The following is an 18429-nucleotide window of genomic DNA, read 5'->3' on the forward strand; positions in this document are numbered from 1 at the left end:
TACGATGTCGCCACGATCTTTCAATGATAAAATAAAATATAAAACAAAAAAAAAATTAATAAAATTATGAAATTGTTGTCACAATCGTGCGACTATTTTCAAATGGTCGTGAAAAAAAAAATTTAAAACGTCCATTGCTTCTCCATGATATACGATATAAATAGTACGTACATAGTTTGGAGTGAAAACAGAGTCTTGGAATAATTGGAGTTTGGAACAATTTCGATTAAAAGACTGCAAAGTGCACACGACAGAAGGAAAAGATAAATTAAAAGGAATTTGTCGTGAAACGAATAATCGTGACACCATTAAAAATTTAATTTACATAATGGCAGTTTTCCGATGCCAGTGAATATATGAATAATCGACGATTCGACTATGTTGGCTATTGGAATAGAGGGCGCTGTTACACGGGTATCTGATACACATTCTATTACAGATTATCGACTTCGTACCCCCTACGTGACTTGATTAATCGTCCAGCCTGTATATTTAATTCCTTGGAGCGCAATCGATAGTGATTCGCGTAGTCAGGACCGGAACAATTATCCGTGAAGCAATACTCGAGCGTACGTGCTATGAATTGCCGAGTTGACGGCCGATTTGAATAGAATAGTTCGATCTGTCCCAAGGAGATCGTTGTTATCGGAGTTCCAGCGAAACGTGAGAGAGCCCAAATGAGCTTCGTGAGCTTGAAATTGAAAACGAGCTTCCGGAACGCTTATGTTCGAATTCTTCAACTTTTACTAGGATTAGATTTGGATTTGATTTCAAAAATTCCTTAGATTGCGTTCAATTTCGAATAAAAATAGTCTATTCCACGCGTTCTATGATTACAGAATCATAGAAAAAGAATTTGATACGACACTTAAGATTTTAATCAAAAATAATGTTTGAAATATTTACAACTTCTCAAAAAAATCTCAAAACATTTAAACATTAATATTACATAGAAAATTCAATTAATATCAAACAAACTACTCACCAAAAAAATCTTCCATCCAATCGACATCCCCAGGGTATCACGCGATCATCCTCTCGAGCATTGACGTTCCAACGCAATACGGATCCGATCTCTAACTTATTTCTCGCGTTAATTGGTTTATGGAATAGCCGGGCGCGGCGAAGCACGTGCCTTCGAACCGAAACAGTAGTGGGGAGAGCCCGTGATCGACGAAGGCAATGAACAAGAGCGAGAGAGAGGGTTGAAAACGGAAAGAAAACGCGTTTAAGCAAAACAAGAAACGTGCGGCCGACAAGGAACGAGAAGTGAGACGCGTATACGAGAATGGGTCGAGCGAAGGGCGAGGTAAGGAGCGGAGAGAGAGAGAGGCCTAGTGAAAATATAAGCGCGACGTAGAGGGCACGAGGCTACGGAGTGGAGGAGCATGCGCGGGTGGGAGTGGCACCTTATTCGTCGTGCAGCTCCCGCCAAGGCTTTCTGTCAACTACGAACTCTCGTACGGAAAAGATACACCACCACCGGTGGCCTGTCAACGCGTATCGCGATGCGCACGATTGACATTGTGATCGTTCCGCGGTGAAATCATTTTCGCGTTAACAATGTGACACGAGATTATTCGTACCTTGTTTTTCACGCTTCATTTCCCTTTGTGTACACATTGGATAATGATTCTTCAGTGACGAGTGTGTCTCTCTTTCTCTCTCTCTCTGTTTATTACCAGTTCGATAGCAGTTGGAGCGTTAATTTGTCGTGTGTAATTACGTGGTGATTGAGGGATATCGATTTGGTCATCGAGGAATAGGATAATTACACTGGTTTACGGATCAAAAGTGATTGGATGTGTGCATAGTGAAGTAAGGGGATAGTGCGATACAGTGATGTCGATCGATAATATCGATCGAGATTTGGAGAAAGGGGGCAGCAGCGACAATTAACTTCGTAGACAGTGTCACGTGGTGTGCGGGCTAAGTGGCACGTGACTGTGTCGCGTTCGAATGCGTTCCGAAGATTTTCTGAATGTTATTGGAAGTTTGTGCTTATAATATCGTCAAGTAGTGCAACAGAAAGTTCAAGAAAATAACATGTAATACAGTGTATCGCATGTACGTAGTGTACCAATGTATACGGATATTATAAAATATCGCTGATTCACCTATCCTCCCATTCAGATATCTTAACCTCTAATTACTATTTTAGAAAAGCAAACAAGGTGCACGAAGATGCGATAGGATTGCATTGATGCTACGTGTCTTTGAGGAAAGATACTACCACTGTGGATAATTAATCTGGATACTAATTAGTCGTAAGCCAAAGAGACAAATGCGGACGGCTTACTGGTTCAACGAATTTGCTGATTAAACTCGCCATCGGACGAGCGACTAGTATCCGGATGAAAGGGCAGGTTAATGAGACCGGGGAGACGCCTCGAAAGCTTCTCGTAAGAACACGATACTGGAGAAACGGGCTCCGCGGGCCGAAAGTGCAGAGAAAATTGGCAATTTCCATCGAGAGAAGATAAGAAAAAGGATGTGGGTCACTTAAATATAACAAGCTTTTTTTTTTTTTTTATCTAGCTTCTGTCGAGTGATCCACGAGTGCATTCGGTTGAGAAGAATATTCGTGATTCGATGATTTTCATGAGTTTCGTTTTGATCAAGATTATTTGTGTGTTATAATCGAAATAATAAAATTTAAAGATATTTTAGTTTTTAATAGACAACCTGTTTTCTTTATTTTTCGAAAATTGTGACGTTATGAGGTGATAAAAGTTTTAAGTATACCTTCCTTCGTTGAATTGAAAATATTAATCTCTTATACTGTGATTCAAGAGATGATATTGGAAAAGAACTATTGTCCAATTTTTTTAAATTTTAAGAAGATTAATAAATTCCATCGCGTAAAGATGTAATAAGATGATCGAAAAGTTCGTACGAGATCGGAACGATATATGAATAAAATATCAATCTCGGATCTACTTTCCCAACTGTTTAATGAAAGAATCATTCGATTTAATGTTCCGCAAAACTTCATCATCGAGAAAATTTCGAATATCTTATTCCTCGTTCTTTGGACTAAAATCAAACTATCCGGAATAAAGAACGAAAGAAAGATTTCGTTCGGGAAAGGAAACGATCTCCGGCATTTCGTCACCTTGATCCAAACGATCTCGGCGGTCCCCGCCCATCGAACGTTTTCAACCGCACGGAGGAATTGGTCGAGGAATCCCGGACAAAATTCTTTCGTATTTCTCTAACCACGAAAACCAGTAGGCGGGGAAATAAAAGGAACGAACCGTAATCTACCAAGGTGGAAACTCGCCAAGTTGAGTTAAAGAAACGTCCTCGATCGAGGCTATCCAGGTGTCTCCCCAATTCTTTGGATTAACAGTCGCAAGGGTGCAAATTACACGGAGAGTGAGCGATTTCCACGAGGGACGATCGGTCTACGCCGGAGAGACATTTCTCAGATGTCGAGCGAACGATGAAGCACTCGAGGCGAGCGAGTGGCTCGAGTGCCACTTCGATCGCGAACGATTCGTGTTCCAGGTGCGAGGGAAAGTGTCCGACGAAAATGCGGCTCGCACTACTGCTGCTCTTCTCTTTGTTCGGGACAGGTGAGAGAACATTCTACCTTTCCGCCTTTTTCGCGTTCGCTCCACTCGATATTAGATATATCTTTTGACTTTTGGACTTAGTCCAGTTTCTTGGATTATATCTCTGGATGAAATTTAATAGGTTTGTACTACTTAGATCGAAATCCGATGTTAAGGAATAGAACAATGTTTTATATTTTCGTTAAAGGAAAGTTATCATTAAATTTTGTGATAAAATATGACAATTTTTATAAAAAAAATTTGTATATTCTATTCATTCATATACTTTATATCTGAGAGTAATACAAGTATATGAAATTTTATAAAATTATTTTTTTTCTTCTTTTTACAAAATATTTCTATGATATGATTAGAGAATTTAATGCTGGAACAATTTTTCATTTCAATATAATTTGTTAAGCTAAAAATCAGATAAGAATCGTTCTTCTAAACTAATAAGAGACTAGAATTATTAATTCAAGTAGTAATACTTAAAATTGATGCAACTCATGAATTGCAAATATCTTTTATCACGAAATATATTACTGCCAAATCTTCCAAATTCTATCAACTCCACAAAGTATTACATTTATTAAATTGCAAATTCAAAGGTTATAATAAAATCTCTCAAATCAAAGAAAAAATTTTTCAGTAAGTAAAGGAGGATATTTGAAAAGAAAATTAAAGCAAAATTTCAAGATTTACTTTTCTCTCGTGTGTTCTTTTATTTCAAATTTTGGTTGAATTAGTTTCAATTTCTTCACAGCGCAAAATTTTTTAATTAGAAATGTGAAAAAAAAAATTACGTAACAAAAAATTCTCTATATTTTCAAGTAAATTAGGAAATTCCTTGATGTTTGAGAGACACATTATTTCAACGCTTCGCGTTTCTTTCTTTCTGTTAAATATATAAAAGTCAGTTAAGAAAAATTAAAGGACAAATTCATCAAGGAACGTAAATTTCCGTTTCTCCTTAACGCTTTAATCTCTGATTCCCGGCCAGGAATTTAATCTTCGCCCGGGATAATTGAAACTTTTTCACGGATTTTCACCTCCTGTTTACGCATCTGACTGGCTAGTCGAACAGCTCTGTAAATTGAATTGCGTTTTTCCTTCAGATTTTCAATTTCGAGATCGTTTAATTGTTACAAATCGACTAATTTAATTTAATAAGAATATACATTTCGTGCTCGTTTATTCGTATGACTTTTTAATTTTTTTTCAATATTAAATATAATAAATTAAATATTTTTAGAGGGAGCGAAATAATTTCTTTTTATCAATTGTAATAATAAAAAAAAACGTACTTCTTTTGTTAATTTTTACAAAAAATATATCGAATTTATAGAAATTCGATTTGATTATTTAACGAATAACTGTTGTGCATTGAGCGTGGAAGAATTAATCAAAAGTTAGATTAAAATTTTCCTCAAAAAAAAAAAAAAATTAAATAAAATTACTATTCACGTCTGTACTATAACGTTTAATTAATAATTCAATTAATAATTACAACTGGAAAAATGGTAAAATTTTTTCTTTGGTCCCCTGGCTCTTCTTCTGTTAGGGTATTCGTTTTATTATATAGGGTGAATAGTAAGTAAGGGATGAAAGTTATTAATGAATATAGGCACAGGGATGATTCGGGGATGAACAAGATTCTTCCATTTGGCGAGCCATCTGTTAGATTCTGTAGGGGATGGTTTTGAACCATTCATTGGAATATTGGAAGTAAAGGTGTTAAGTTTGGAAATATGTAAAATTGGTGAACGTTCCTGGATCCATTCGTATAACATGTAGATACTTTTATAAAGATATATTGAAGTTTTAGTCTGTTTAGTTACGTTTGATGATGATAGCTTAATAAGATGATAGATGAACATTTTGGAAGGAAAATAAAAAAAAAATATTAGGATTTAGTTATCTGTTAATCAGATAATTATTAATACACTGTCGTTTAATCCTCTCGCGATTAATAGAAAAATTAATAAAATAATTTCTCCTGCAAGAAATGTAAAATTATGTTACAAATAATATAAATATTCATGGAACTCTAAAGTGAAACAATCGAACGAAACGAAAAGATCGAGAAATCGATACAAAATATAAAATACGTAATAATATTTTAATTATTCCACGATTTTTGAACGAATTGTTAAACCGTTCGATCGAAAAAACAGGAAAATAACATAATAATAATTCAGTGAACGTGTACGAAATTCATATCGGGTCGCTCAATGTGAATCTCATTGAAATATTTTTCAATTACAATTCGTCAAAGACGTCCACTTTTTAACGGATTTCAGAGACAAAGTCTGAAAGAAATTGACAATTGTCAACGCGTTATCAACCATATGTTCCTCACATCGAGTTCATTAACGTTTGTCGACACGCATCCCTCGAATTTAATTAAATAATGCGCTAAAGCGAAATTTTGACATGAAAATTTTGACATGGATTCCGACACTTGGAGGATCCATTGGGATAACATCGACATTAAGGGTATTCGAGTATCAGAGCAATATTTTATCGCGTATCGCGTTATTTTGATGAACGACACTTGGCTTTTCGTATACTCTACATATTCATACACCCCATTTGATCCCAACCGTATTTTCTTTTTTTCCTTTTTTTTTTTTTTTTTATTTAACATTTTACACGTTTTCATGAATTTTTTCGATATAAAAAAGTATCACTTGAAATGACGTTTATCGAACCTGTCAACGATTGTTGCAAAATGTTCGAAAAATTATCTATATATAGTTCGTGTATATTGAATGAGATAAAAAAGTGGTGTAAAATATCAATCCAGTAAAATTAACGAATATTTTTTGAGCATTGTCACAACTTGTCAGTTCACGTTTCAATTTTCATAGTGTTTCTGTTCCCGAAATCTCTTCAAATTTCGTAACTTTTACGAAATACAGATAATGTATCCAAATTCTTGCCTAACTTCTACAAAACTTATAACACAGCGTTTCTCAATCGTTTGCGTTCCCTCGAAACACTTGAAATCACTTGAAGATGGCGTACCATTTAGAATTTTCGCGTCTAATTTAAAGGAGAAAAAGAAAAAAAAAAATCTGAAACAAGATATTTAATCTTATTGAAATTAGTCGCCTGAAATGATTAGTCCTCCTCAATTTTTTCATCCTACAATTATATAAAGTTACATATAAATAGCTACATAAAAGTTATATAAATTTTACGGAAATATTTCGTAAAAAAAAAAAAAAAAAACTGTTCGCATTTCCATGATGTTTCCGTGATCGTGATAATTTTAACGTTCCGTAATCGTAAAAAATGCACAACTCTCAGAAGATTCCATCACGATTCCATCCCGCGTATCTGAAATAATCACGGGGAAGCGGTGCGATTAAAGCGAAGAACTTTTCTAATTCGACCCAACGAGGCTCCCAGACGCACTTGTTGTCTCCTCTCGACGCGTGTTGAAAGCGCGAGTTGAAAATTGCGAGCGAGGCTTTAAAAAAAAAAAAAAAGAAAGAAAGAAAGAAAAAAAAAGCGCAGACCGGTCGCGGCGATATTCGTCGCGATACTTATACATACACGCATCGAGCCCGGTAATCGACGTTTTTTAAACCGTTTCGCTCGGTTGGACGAGGCTTCTGTAATTTTCATTCACGGTTCACGGTAAATACGAATGCAAATGCGCAAGCGAATCGAGGGAGGATGAGGGATGAACGGATGATTGAAATCGCGTGTAATGAATATTTCAGCGGGCCGAATTTTTTAATATATTTCAACTCGGTTACTCCCAGTGTTTTGAGGAAACGTGGTGTAAACGGGGGGGGGAAAGTTCAATATTCGAAACAACGTTTATTACACGCGCTGTAAAAAAAAAAAAAAAGGAAAGGAGAAAAAAAGAAAAAAAGGGGGGAGGAAAAAAAAGGGGAACGATGGGATTTTTATTGAAATTATAACTGAAAGTTGAAGTAGAAATTCGAGGAATTTGCGTGAATTTGAGAGGCTACGAGATTTATGACGAGAAATATAAAGTGGTTTATCGTTTTTAGGATTAAATATTTATTTATTCCAAACGAGGAATGCAAAGTGTAGAATTGATGAGAGTGAATTTGACGAGAGTGAGAAAAAAGTAGATATTTATTTGATCCAAAGATCGAGAGATCTAAAGTAAATAATTCGAATGTAACGAGATTTATCAAGCGTTAAATAAGTATTTATAACTTTTGCCTTGAGTTCGATTCATACAAGAAAGTCGAGAAAATAAAATACATTTAAGCTTCGAGCTTTTCTCTTCGAGCTTTTCTCTTCCCTTCTTCCTTATCTTATGTTTTCAAGGTCGAATATTTTGTCTGACCTCTCTGTGAAAGAGTCAAATATTTATTTAAGAGCTTTTATTTTGATTCTAAACTTCCAAGGTTGTTTATTCGAGCTACACGTAAAAAAAAATGAGGACTTCGGTTTCACTCTAATTTCTCGAGATCAAATATTTATTTAAGAACCGTGAAAAAATATAGCTTTCACCTTGAATTATCCAAGGTCAAACATTTTCATCTTTCATCTTCTTCTGTTCCTTCATCTTTCATTCAAATTTGCGACGTTTAATATTCACATTATATTTGGTTAAATATAAATCTTTCCCTTTTATTTCTTTGTCTTATTACGACGACTCATGTAATGTATAATAATAGCATATATCCATATTTCCAGTCGTCACGTGTTTCGAAACACAAACACGTTTCATCATCTGTCGTAATTGTTTACACTTTGTTTCCTATCATTTCCAGGAATATCCGTTTAACCTTAACTATCGTTCCACCAGACAAATTGCTACAAATTGCTCGAATCAACGTGACACGTGTACAACACTCATGTACAATCTTTTTCATCAATTGTTTTCATTAATATTTACACGTTTCAGATTTATATCCCTTCGTTTATTATTATTATTATTTACTTTATATCGAATATTATTTCATACGTAATTATCTTCGTACGTTCATATTCGAAGTTCCAAAAATTCCTATAATTCCCATGAAATATTAATTTTAACGCAATAAATTATACACACATATATTCATTTCGTTCAATATCACGGTAATCATCACTTTCAATCTTCGCGAAGAGGAGGAGAAAACAAGAGTTAATAATACACGGTAAAATTTCGAACCAAATTCAAATTAAACGCAACTCGAAGCATTCGTTTTCGACAAAGCGAATTCGAAAACAAGGATTAATGACCTAGAAATGCAAAGCAGCCCACCCTCTTCTCGATATCGTTACGGATATCAAAGTAAAATGCACTTCGATGCTCGAACGTTTCGCAATTATACGCGAATCGGCGGCAAATTGGAGATCGTGTTGCGACCGAATATCAGAAACGTTGCAATATCGAGTCGCGTGGAGGAACAAAGGGCGTGTCGCGTATAAATTTGGAAAACGTGTCGCGATGTGAAAATCGAAAAAAACGGATAAAGGTAGAAAAAAAGGGAAGGAGGAGGGGAGGATGGAAAAAAGGGAGGAAAAGGGAAAAATGGGGAAACAACAGAACGATGGAAATGAAGATAACGTGTACACGAACGTCGAAACGAAAGAGCGAAATCAATTTACAGAGGGCTTAATGCGGGGGAGGAGGGGAGGGCTGTGAAGTTGACAAACAAGTTTCAAAACTCGTTATTGAACTCATTAGTAGCTTAATTAAGGAAGAAAATCCATCGTGGTTTTTTCCCTCCCACTCCCCTTCCCCCATTTATAATTAAAAACAGGAGAGATAAGGAAAGAAAACGATATCCCATGATTTATTTTATAGGGAAATCGTGGAGTTTAATATTGTAATCTTTGGGGATTGGAGATATAAAAATATTGATACTTTCATATTTGATATTAATATATGGAAGACAAATATTTCAGATAAAATAAAATAAACGTCTACCAAGCTCTTTCAAGTATGTATAGACAATTAAAATCGCTACAATTTATTTGATTTTAATAATGACGATCAATTGTCCAGTCTTCGCAAATATTTGCAAAACTCAACTCCGTTATATTGTATTTTTCGTATGATGTTTGGTTTTTTTTTTAAATTTATTTTTAATACGACTAATAGTGTATAAAAAATAATATCTAAAAGAAAAATATCTATCCTAAAGTTTTTCTAACATTGATGAATAATCATAATGCGATTGAAATAATGCAATTTAAAAAATAGAAATGAAAACGAATTTCATCTTTTCAATGTTATTAATTCCCTTGTTTTACTTAATTCGTTTAATTTCCTTTATCAAATTGCTTCGTTGTAGAATTTATATCTCAATAATCTCTACACTTAACGATAAAAATTACATAAAAATTAAAAAAAAAAAATCGATATTTAATTTAAAGATAAGCAAAAATCAACGCATACAATCGTATACATAAAAGCTAATATAAATTTAATTTAGTTTGTCACATATTTTCGTGCCTCATTTTGCGTATTACAAAGATATCTTTTATCCGCAAGGTATCGAAAACAAGAATCGCTTTCCGGAAAACTTTTGTTCGCTCGTAGGCACGCGATTCTGCGATACTCTCGAAGAAGAAATCGCGAGAAATTTTTGTTTGAAAATGTAGAATTCTTCTGGAGCGGAGCTAGAATTCATAGCCGTTTCCACCATTTCTCTTTTCTATCGGTTGAAATGTGAACTGCTTAGCTGGCGTTCCACCCCCAGGAAAAGGAAGAGATTAAGCGATGCTGGATCGGAAGCATGAGGATTCTGATTTCCTATCGAAATTCGTCGCCCGGATCTATTTCCACATCTATTCGAAACATATGTAATCTCGTGCGTGATGTTTGCACATCATTCTATTTATTGTAGCATTTAAACGCCAAGTGATCAGAAATTCTCAATGTGTCGATTGTGACAAGGAATAAAATCATCAAATACTTTGTGTATTTATTAACAAGCTTATATTGTCTACGAATATACTGGTATTTTTTCATATTCCTCTTCCAAGTGTATCTCGTATATTTATGAAAATATTATAAATTTTATATCATGAAAAAACAGGGTAGAACGTTTTTATTGAATAAATGAAAAATGTTTAAACTTAACCGAATAATGAATATGCTAATACCTGTGTTATTACCTCTTGATTTTGAGAAAAATAAATCAAATACGTAATATCCTTAAATCCCAACAGAATCGCATCGTATAAATTAAGATACTTATTCATCATCCGATATTAATATCTTAAGCTCAATGTAACTTGACTAAAGGCATGCAATTAAATAAGGCATAATGAATAGATATAGCGACACGTTTAATTATAAAAATCTTAAATTCTTCGTTCTATTATTATAAAAATGGTGTCAACGATTGTTTGTGTCAGACACTCTCGATAGAAACAGGCTCGAGCACGTTATAAACACGTTTGATTCTAATCGAAATTCGATAGTTCGATTTCTCGAAAGTAAATAAAGCCACGTGATCAAAATCTAAGAAGAGGGGGAGAGATGATTCACCGGACTTGACATCAACTTGGAAAATTAAAATTCATAAGTACGACGATGATACCTCGTTTCCTTCAAAGTTTTGATCTTTGCTCTCTTAAAGTTTGTGAAACGAATCACGGTTAGTTTTGCCCCGCGAACGTTTGAGGTACCCGTCGTTAGTCACCTTCAATGCAAATCTGGTGAATATAAATCAGGCAATATATCAAGTAGATAGGTGACCAGATTGATTTATCGGTCTACTGTTATTGAGCTCCCTAAGGAGAGGAAGTAATGACGTCTTCTTAGACAAGACGTCGCAATTTCTCTTATACCCTCCCTTCGAATATACATACAAATTTGACTATATCGTCAAACTTTCCGATTTAACCGATTTTCGCCTCGCGTGAATCTCGACTTAATTTCAAAATCTCGAGGTTTCATCATTCCCAAAAGGAATGAAGATTCCAAAAATAAAAACGCGATTTACATTAACGATAATTTCGATAAAGAAGCACGGAATTCATAAAAATTTAAACTCTTTCATCTTCGAGCCGAAAGAAATCCCATATACATACACATTTCGAAAGATTCTAATTCGGGGTGAAAAACAACCCCACCACTTCCATAATTATCCGCGCAAATGGCGGATAACGGGCGAACGATCGGCAAGGAAACGATCTTGCCACGACGAGGCAAGTCGATGGGCTCGTTGGGATAAGTCGAGAACCGGGTCGGAATAAATCAGGGAGTGCATCTGCTCGTAAACATTTCTCGTGGAACCGCGAAACGCGTTTTCATCGGGGGTGGGAGGAGCGGTGTACTCGCCAGAAGACGACGGCGAGAAACGCGAAAGAAGCCGCGGCGAATAAGGACGAATGGGTGGTTGTGCACACGTGAAGTAAGGCCGCAGATTATGCAAACGGCAGCCAATTCGATTGAAGTGCACCGCAAACAACCGCAGTTTTAACCCATTCGGCTAAACGCGGCCGTAGGGTTGCCACCCATTAGAATATATCCAGCAGCGTGGGCGTAGTCCGCGCGGGGGGAGGAAAGGGTCTTTCATTAAGTTTGCATTATCGGCTCCAACCTGTGATTCATGGATTACCTTCTTTGAGCATCGTCACCGGCGCTCGTTTTAATTCGCGCGTAATCTCTCGTGTATACCCTGAATCGAGTCTGACGAGTGTTTGATAAGCTTTTAAGTCGTTTCTCTTTGTTGGTTTTGGGACGGTGTATTGTTGTTGGTATTGATTAACGAAACGTTTGAGCGAGGATCGAGTGTTGGAAGTGTTAAGTAATTAGCTGAGCGATGGAAAGTAGTTACGTATTATAATAAACTAAGTTAGAGAGTATGAGAAATGTTGAGTGGGATATTCGGATAGTAGTGCAACGAACGAATATATCAAGACGCGAAACTTGAAGAATGGAATAATACGAGAAGCAAACGAAATCTAATTTTATCCATCTGGATAGCATGGATTCTCGATCATGAGTAATCGCGGTCGGTAACGAGTACGGGATAATTTTTCACGTCCGAATGTACCGCAAGAAAAATTACCGCGGATCCTCTCGGAAATCGATCAGAGTAAGCTGACCGGCGGATTCGCGACAGAACGCGATCAATCACCTCGTAGCGAATCCGCCACGAGCTAAATGAGCCTTTTTTTCTCTTCTCGATGATCATGCAAGAAAATAAAGGCCGAATGATAAGCACACGATCGTTTAAATTCATTCGAAGCTTGCGCGTAACTTTATCGTCATCCATTTTGATTTGATTTCATTCCTTTCCTTATTTTTCATTTTATTTGTGGAGAATTATTTGTAACGTGTATATTATTTTCAGATGTGTAGATAGATCTTTTACTTGTGTCTTTTCTCGATATTTAAAAAATGATATATTTTTAATTAATTCTTGCGTGAAATTTTTTGAAGTATGAGAGGAAAAAAAATAACAAGCTTTTGTCTATACATCAATTCACTCCTTTCTTGTTTTTTTCTCTCCCCCCCCTTATGAATACAACTACGCACCCGTTCGGAGAATAAAACACATCCTATTTATCGTTAAATCAATTTTCCACTCGAGCCTCGAAGCGTCAAACGCATCACTCTCTCCATTGTCTCCATTCACTCTTAATATATTTTTCACGACATTTGTTCGCAACGTTTGATCCAGAAAAACGTTTCACGAAGAAGAAGTGGTACTCGTTTTCGCACAATAGAGGGTGGTTCAAAAAAAGAAAAAAAAAAAAGGAAAAAAATCGTTGGAACGACTATGCTTGCCGCATCGAAATTACGTTTTCAGATGCGGTCGCGCATCGACGCGACAATCACGAAAAAGTCGGTGAAAGAGACCGGGTATTAATAAAGACCGCAATATTTCGACCTTATGCCGCGGATAATTCTCAGGCTTTTATCGTTTTCATAAACGTGGTTCAGGTTCAACCACCCCTAATCTCGTCTCTTTCTCTCATTTCCTCCCATTCACTGACGCTTTCGAAAGATTCTTCACAGGTGAACGATAAGCCTCTTTCTACATCCTGCTTTTATCCTGTCCTTTAGAGTGATTATTTTTTTCGAAAGATTAATGTTTCTTTCTTCTTAAAATACATACATATATTTTATGAATTGCCATTCTCGAATTTTTTTCTTCGAATAGTATTTTTTTTTTTTCTTATTTTTAGTCAAATTCCAATTTTGTTAATGTTATATTAGGATAATGTTTTATTTCCTTTTTATTAAGATCTCAATCTAAGAAAAGTTTAAACAAATATTATATTTTTATTTCATTTTGCGATTTTTGTTCTTTGCAAATGTTACACGAAAATGTAACGATGTATATAAAATAAATAAACGTATTTAATATTGTTGAATCCTTTATCCTGTTTGACAAACAGAATTTTGTTTCTAATCTTCGCACAATAGTGAAAATATATAAAATGTAGTAAGTAGAGAGTTTTTATACTTCAAGATGATGATCATCTTGTGATATTCCAATTTGAAAATCTTTTAGATTCTGAAAAAGCTTTTGAAAATCAACAAATAAACAAAGGGATATTGTAAAAATTAGTTTTAATAATTATGATCATTCCTTATTTCCTTATTTCATTTGGATCCAGTTAGCCAGTAGATTTAAAAAACGTATCCTGTTTCTTTTCAAGAAGAAAACTGTTAGCTGTACATCGAGTCGGTGTACAATGTTTTATTAAAGGGTGTCAGTTCGGGTGAAAAGTTCCTCGTTCCTAGACTTTAATAAAAACATATAGGGCGAGTGCCAAGTTGTCGTCGAATAATCCGCGTTCTTATGAATTTCTCAGCTTGCCTCGAAAGAAGTTCAAAGTGCACTGTCGTTCAAAGACGTTTCGGGACGAACAGTTCCGTCTCCGCTTGCTCGAAATTCCCTTCTGATGTCTGGATACGACAGGCAAGGCTTTGAGGATCATAGATTTACTAGGAACCGTCACGCTGAATAATCCTTTGTCACTGTAGAAATTGAAGATTTCTTTCTCGAATTTCTCAGATTTTCCACACATTTTGGGAGAAATTATTTCACGAGACACGAAAATCTTTGATCTCATGTTGGGAAAAATCTCAAGAGAGGAATTAAGCAAAATTTTCCTTTCTTCTGTCTGCGATTTTCGATTCAACAAAATTATTAAGAAAAAAGGAGAAACTTTGAAGAGGAATTAGGTCGATGTTCGTTCCTATTATGATAAGATTAATCCTAGGTTTTATTTACGTAAATAACGATCATTTCAATTCTGCCATCTCGCAACAAGATACGCGCGCAAGCCAGAATTCTTAGCATCTCAAAAATGTACATCTCTTCCGTCACATTTGTCCAAGTACAAATATGACTCTGTAACATTGCACAGAGTAAGTATTTTTACAACATTACGCGAAATCATCCTGAATATTATGAAATTATTCAAACGATGAGAATAATTCAAGCTTATTCAAAAACAGAGCATTAAATTAATATCTATTCTTGGTAGATGGTCTTGTAGATTAACCCTGTAATAGTTTAATGTTAAAGACTGGAATAGAATAGTTTGAGAATCTTTTTGAGAAAATAATAATTCTATCCATGTTTAAGAATATTTTTTTTTTTTTTGAATGTTTCGAAATACTTTAACCATCTTAAAAAAAGAAAGGAAGATAAATTTAAATAAATTTATTCTTCTCCCCGTATCATCTTTCTCATCAAGTGTCAAAGTAATATTACTACGATTAAACGGTCATAAAAGCTTCTTCCGCTTCTTATGAAAGATTGCTAATGAACTTTTTCTCTAAAGTACTTCATCTTTCTCTTTATTATCGGGTAGTATCGAAGTCCATTATCCGATGAATCAGTAATTATTTTTTTACATCGCTCACTGCTTTGGAAAAATTATTATTTTAAACTTTTTCTTCATAAAGGGACAGCAATTTGCTCAAAATAATTATGATTAAAAAAAAAAGGATATAAATTATCTTTTGTTTGTTCTTGTTTCGACAATTCATTCGTATACGCGTCGTGAGAATTTCTTTCAAAAGAAATTTAAAAGAATTTTATCCCTATTTTCTTTTCCATACCAGTTCAATATGAGTTTTGCTTTTAATATACGCTGCCGTTTTGAATTTCGTCGCGTTTCTACGCAATTGTTTTTTGTATGTCAATATCAAAAAATCGATATAAAAAAAAAATTTCGATCATTTTCTCTCTTCTTTCCCCAATAATTCCTCGCTCGCTGTATGCTATCAATGTGTTGAACAAGGAATGTAGTTTAATCGAAAAATTTCTTATTTTTCTTTCTATTATCCAAATTCCTTGCTCGAATCACAATCTCATCTTGTTTTTGCTCGATCCATGAGTCATAGTATTCTGCAGTTCCTGTTCGCGCAGGATTAAGTTCTGCCTAGCGGAAATCCTCTCGTCCAGGTCACGATTCAAAATCCTGTGCATTTTAATCGCGTCTAACGGAAAATAAACGGAGGGAGGGGGGGGGGGAAGTAGAAAAGTAAAATGGAAAGAAAAAATGTCACTTCGTTCCAATATCAAAATTATTATTGCAAATCTATAAATTTTAAGTGTTCCTACATTTTCCTCTAATCGTCAATTGAATGACTTCAACACGAAGAATATTACATAAAACATTTCTAAAATTGCAACAGATACGATTAAGATCCTAACAATAACAATAACACATAAACAAAAATGAGAAATTCCTTTAAATCCAACAGCAAAAAGAAAAAGTTTTTAATACGTTGAATTATTTAAAACTGAAGAAAGCACAGTTTAAAAGAATTGCTATTAATTAATCCTTCCAACGCAAATTCGCCCGAATATTATTCGCTCTTGTTCCTTAATCCATCGCCCAATTACATGGATTAAAAAAATATAAAATTTTCGCCCCCACTAACCGCAACGCTTCAACAATATCGATACGATTCAATTGCAATAAATAAACACGTGGAAATTAAAACCGCGACACGATCGACGAAATATCGAATCGATCGAGCGTGCAAAAGCTCGGAAACAATCGGTTGCCTCTCGTCCCCCTGTAAAATTTTATCTTTTGTCATGAAACAAAGAGTATCGATATATCGGGGGATTACGAGCGGGGAATTAATCGCGCGATTCGATTGATCTTTTGTCGAGAAACGTCGAGCTCAACGCTCGTAACAGGGAGGATTTTCGGTACGGGGAAGAAGAACCTGTCCTGGCCATTAAACGGAGCCGGAGGAATCTCGATTCGATGCGCGGATTACAGCCGAGGCGGGTAACGCGACCGACGTGAACGAAAACGCCACTCGACCATCTTATTGGCCGTGTGTGCCATCGCTTTGCACGCGTGTAAAGGGGCGCACACGTTACGACGAATTCTCTCTCTCTCTCTCTGTCTCTCCCCGTTCGAATGGACGAGTATCGAGAGTCGAAAGCGTATGAAAGATCGCGGATTGGAGAGGATGTGCTCGCGTGGAGATTTAGAACGTACGTATGTAATACGTTAAAAAATATGCTGGAGAGATGGATTTGGAGATATGGAGGGAGAGAGATTTACGAGAGAAGCTCAGTTATTGACGTTTGGAAATTTCGATAAAAGGAAAGAAGGGAAGGGGAGGAGAAAGCTTTGAGAATTCTGGAAATATTGTACTTATAAATTTAAAATATCTGATAATCTATAAATATAGAAATATGTTTCGATAAAGGACAGGTGGATTTGGGTGGATGAAGTCGGAGAGAGAAAGATAGAGGGAGTTGAAGAGTTTGAGAATTCTGAGAATGTTTTATTCATAAATTTAAAATATCTAATAATTTATAAATATAGAAATTTGTTTCGATAAAGGAAGAAGTGGATTTAGTGAAGTAGGAAAGGAAAGAGAATATCTGTTTATAAATTCGTTAAAATCTGTTAAATTGTAATTATTTCTGTATTATTAGAAGGTTCGAATTTATTTTTTGAGAAAAAGTTTTTTTCACTATGTGTGTTGGATTTTGATAAAGATTAAATTAACTAACAGAAAATCAACCAAATGCATAATTGTTTGTAATAATATTTTATACAAGGTATTGTTCGAAGAATTTTCGAAATTTGGAAATATTTCGAATTCAAGAATAACAACGATATTTATATGATATTTATATAAACATCCATTTAATTAATTTGAATCGAATCTTTTTTTTTTTTCATTGCCAGAAAACTCTAAAAATATTCCACGATACTTAAAAATTTCTCTATTATATTATACGATCTTTCGTTAAGTTTGAAATTTTTCTCGATGAAAAATGGAAATTTGGAGGAAAAATTTCAGGGGAAAAATTTTGCTTGTTTAACTACAAAGAGTTAAATAATGTGAATTCTCTTCGTTAAATAACTCCTTGTTAAAAAAAAAAAAAGGAGCAGAAAGAGAAACGAATAAACTCTCATCCAACTGAAAAATTTTTTGCTTTCTCTTTATAATAGACCAGTCTGTTGTCAACGACACCAGACAATTTCCCACAAATTGTGTAATTTTCGATCCATTACATTTCCATGAAGTCCTTTCGTTCCATTAAATGGGATAAAAAAAAAATCCATTCCACGTCGAAAATGGTTTTCAACGCGAATCACTTTTTCAACGTGATTTTTCTCGAAATGAAATCCCTCATGAAATACATTAATCACGTTCATCAGAATGTTTGATGCCATTTAAAGGAATGACTGAAAAAGTTTGATTCCACATTTTTTCTTTTTTTTTTTTCGAATTTCAGACAAAGAAAATTTCAGTGGAAAATTCGTGGTGTAATTCCAAATGTTTCGAGTTTCCAAAGAATATAAATAGAGTTTGTTATTATAACATATATATCTATGTAATATAACCTTTAATATATTTAATTAATTTGATCGGAGAGTTTGACGAATTTGATCATCGAAATTGGAACGAGAATTGGTGAAAATTCAC

General features: G+C 34.8%; 1 protein-coding gene across 2 annotated transcripts in view; it reads left to right on the forward strand.

Moving 5' to 3' along the window:
• Window positions 1–1441: 1441 nt before the first annotated feature.
• LOC100868445 (uncharacterized) overlaps window positions 1442–18429 on the forward strand; it is an 80050-nt gene continuing 63062 nt past the window's right edge. For both annotated transcript variants that reach the window (XM_003691484.4, XM_086917455.1), the window contains exon 1: window positions 1442–3578. In XM_003691484.4, coding sequence (XP_003691532.1) covers window positions 3446–3578 — 133 coding nt within the window. In that variant the 5' untranslated portion in view covers window positions 1442–3445. The remainder of the gene's footprint in view (window positions 3579–18429) is intronic.

Source organism: Apis florea, unplaced genomic scaffold, assembly GCF_048593485.1.
Source record: "Apis florea isolate Af1SG1 unplaced genomic scaffold, ASM4859348v1 contig_2201_pilon, whole genome shotgun sequence".
NCBI classification, from domain to species: Eukaryota; Metazoa; Arthropoda; class Insecta; order Hymenoptera; family Apidae; genus Apis; species Apis florea.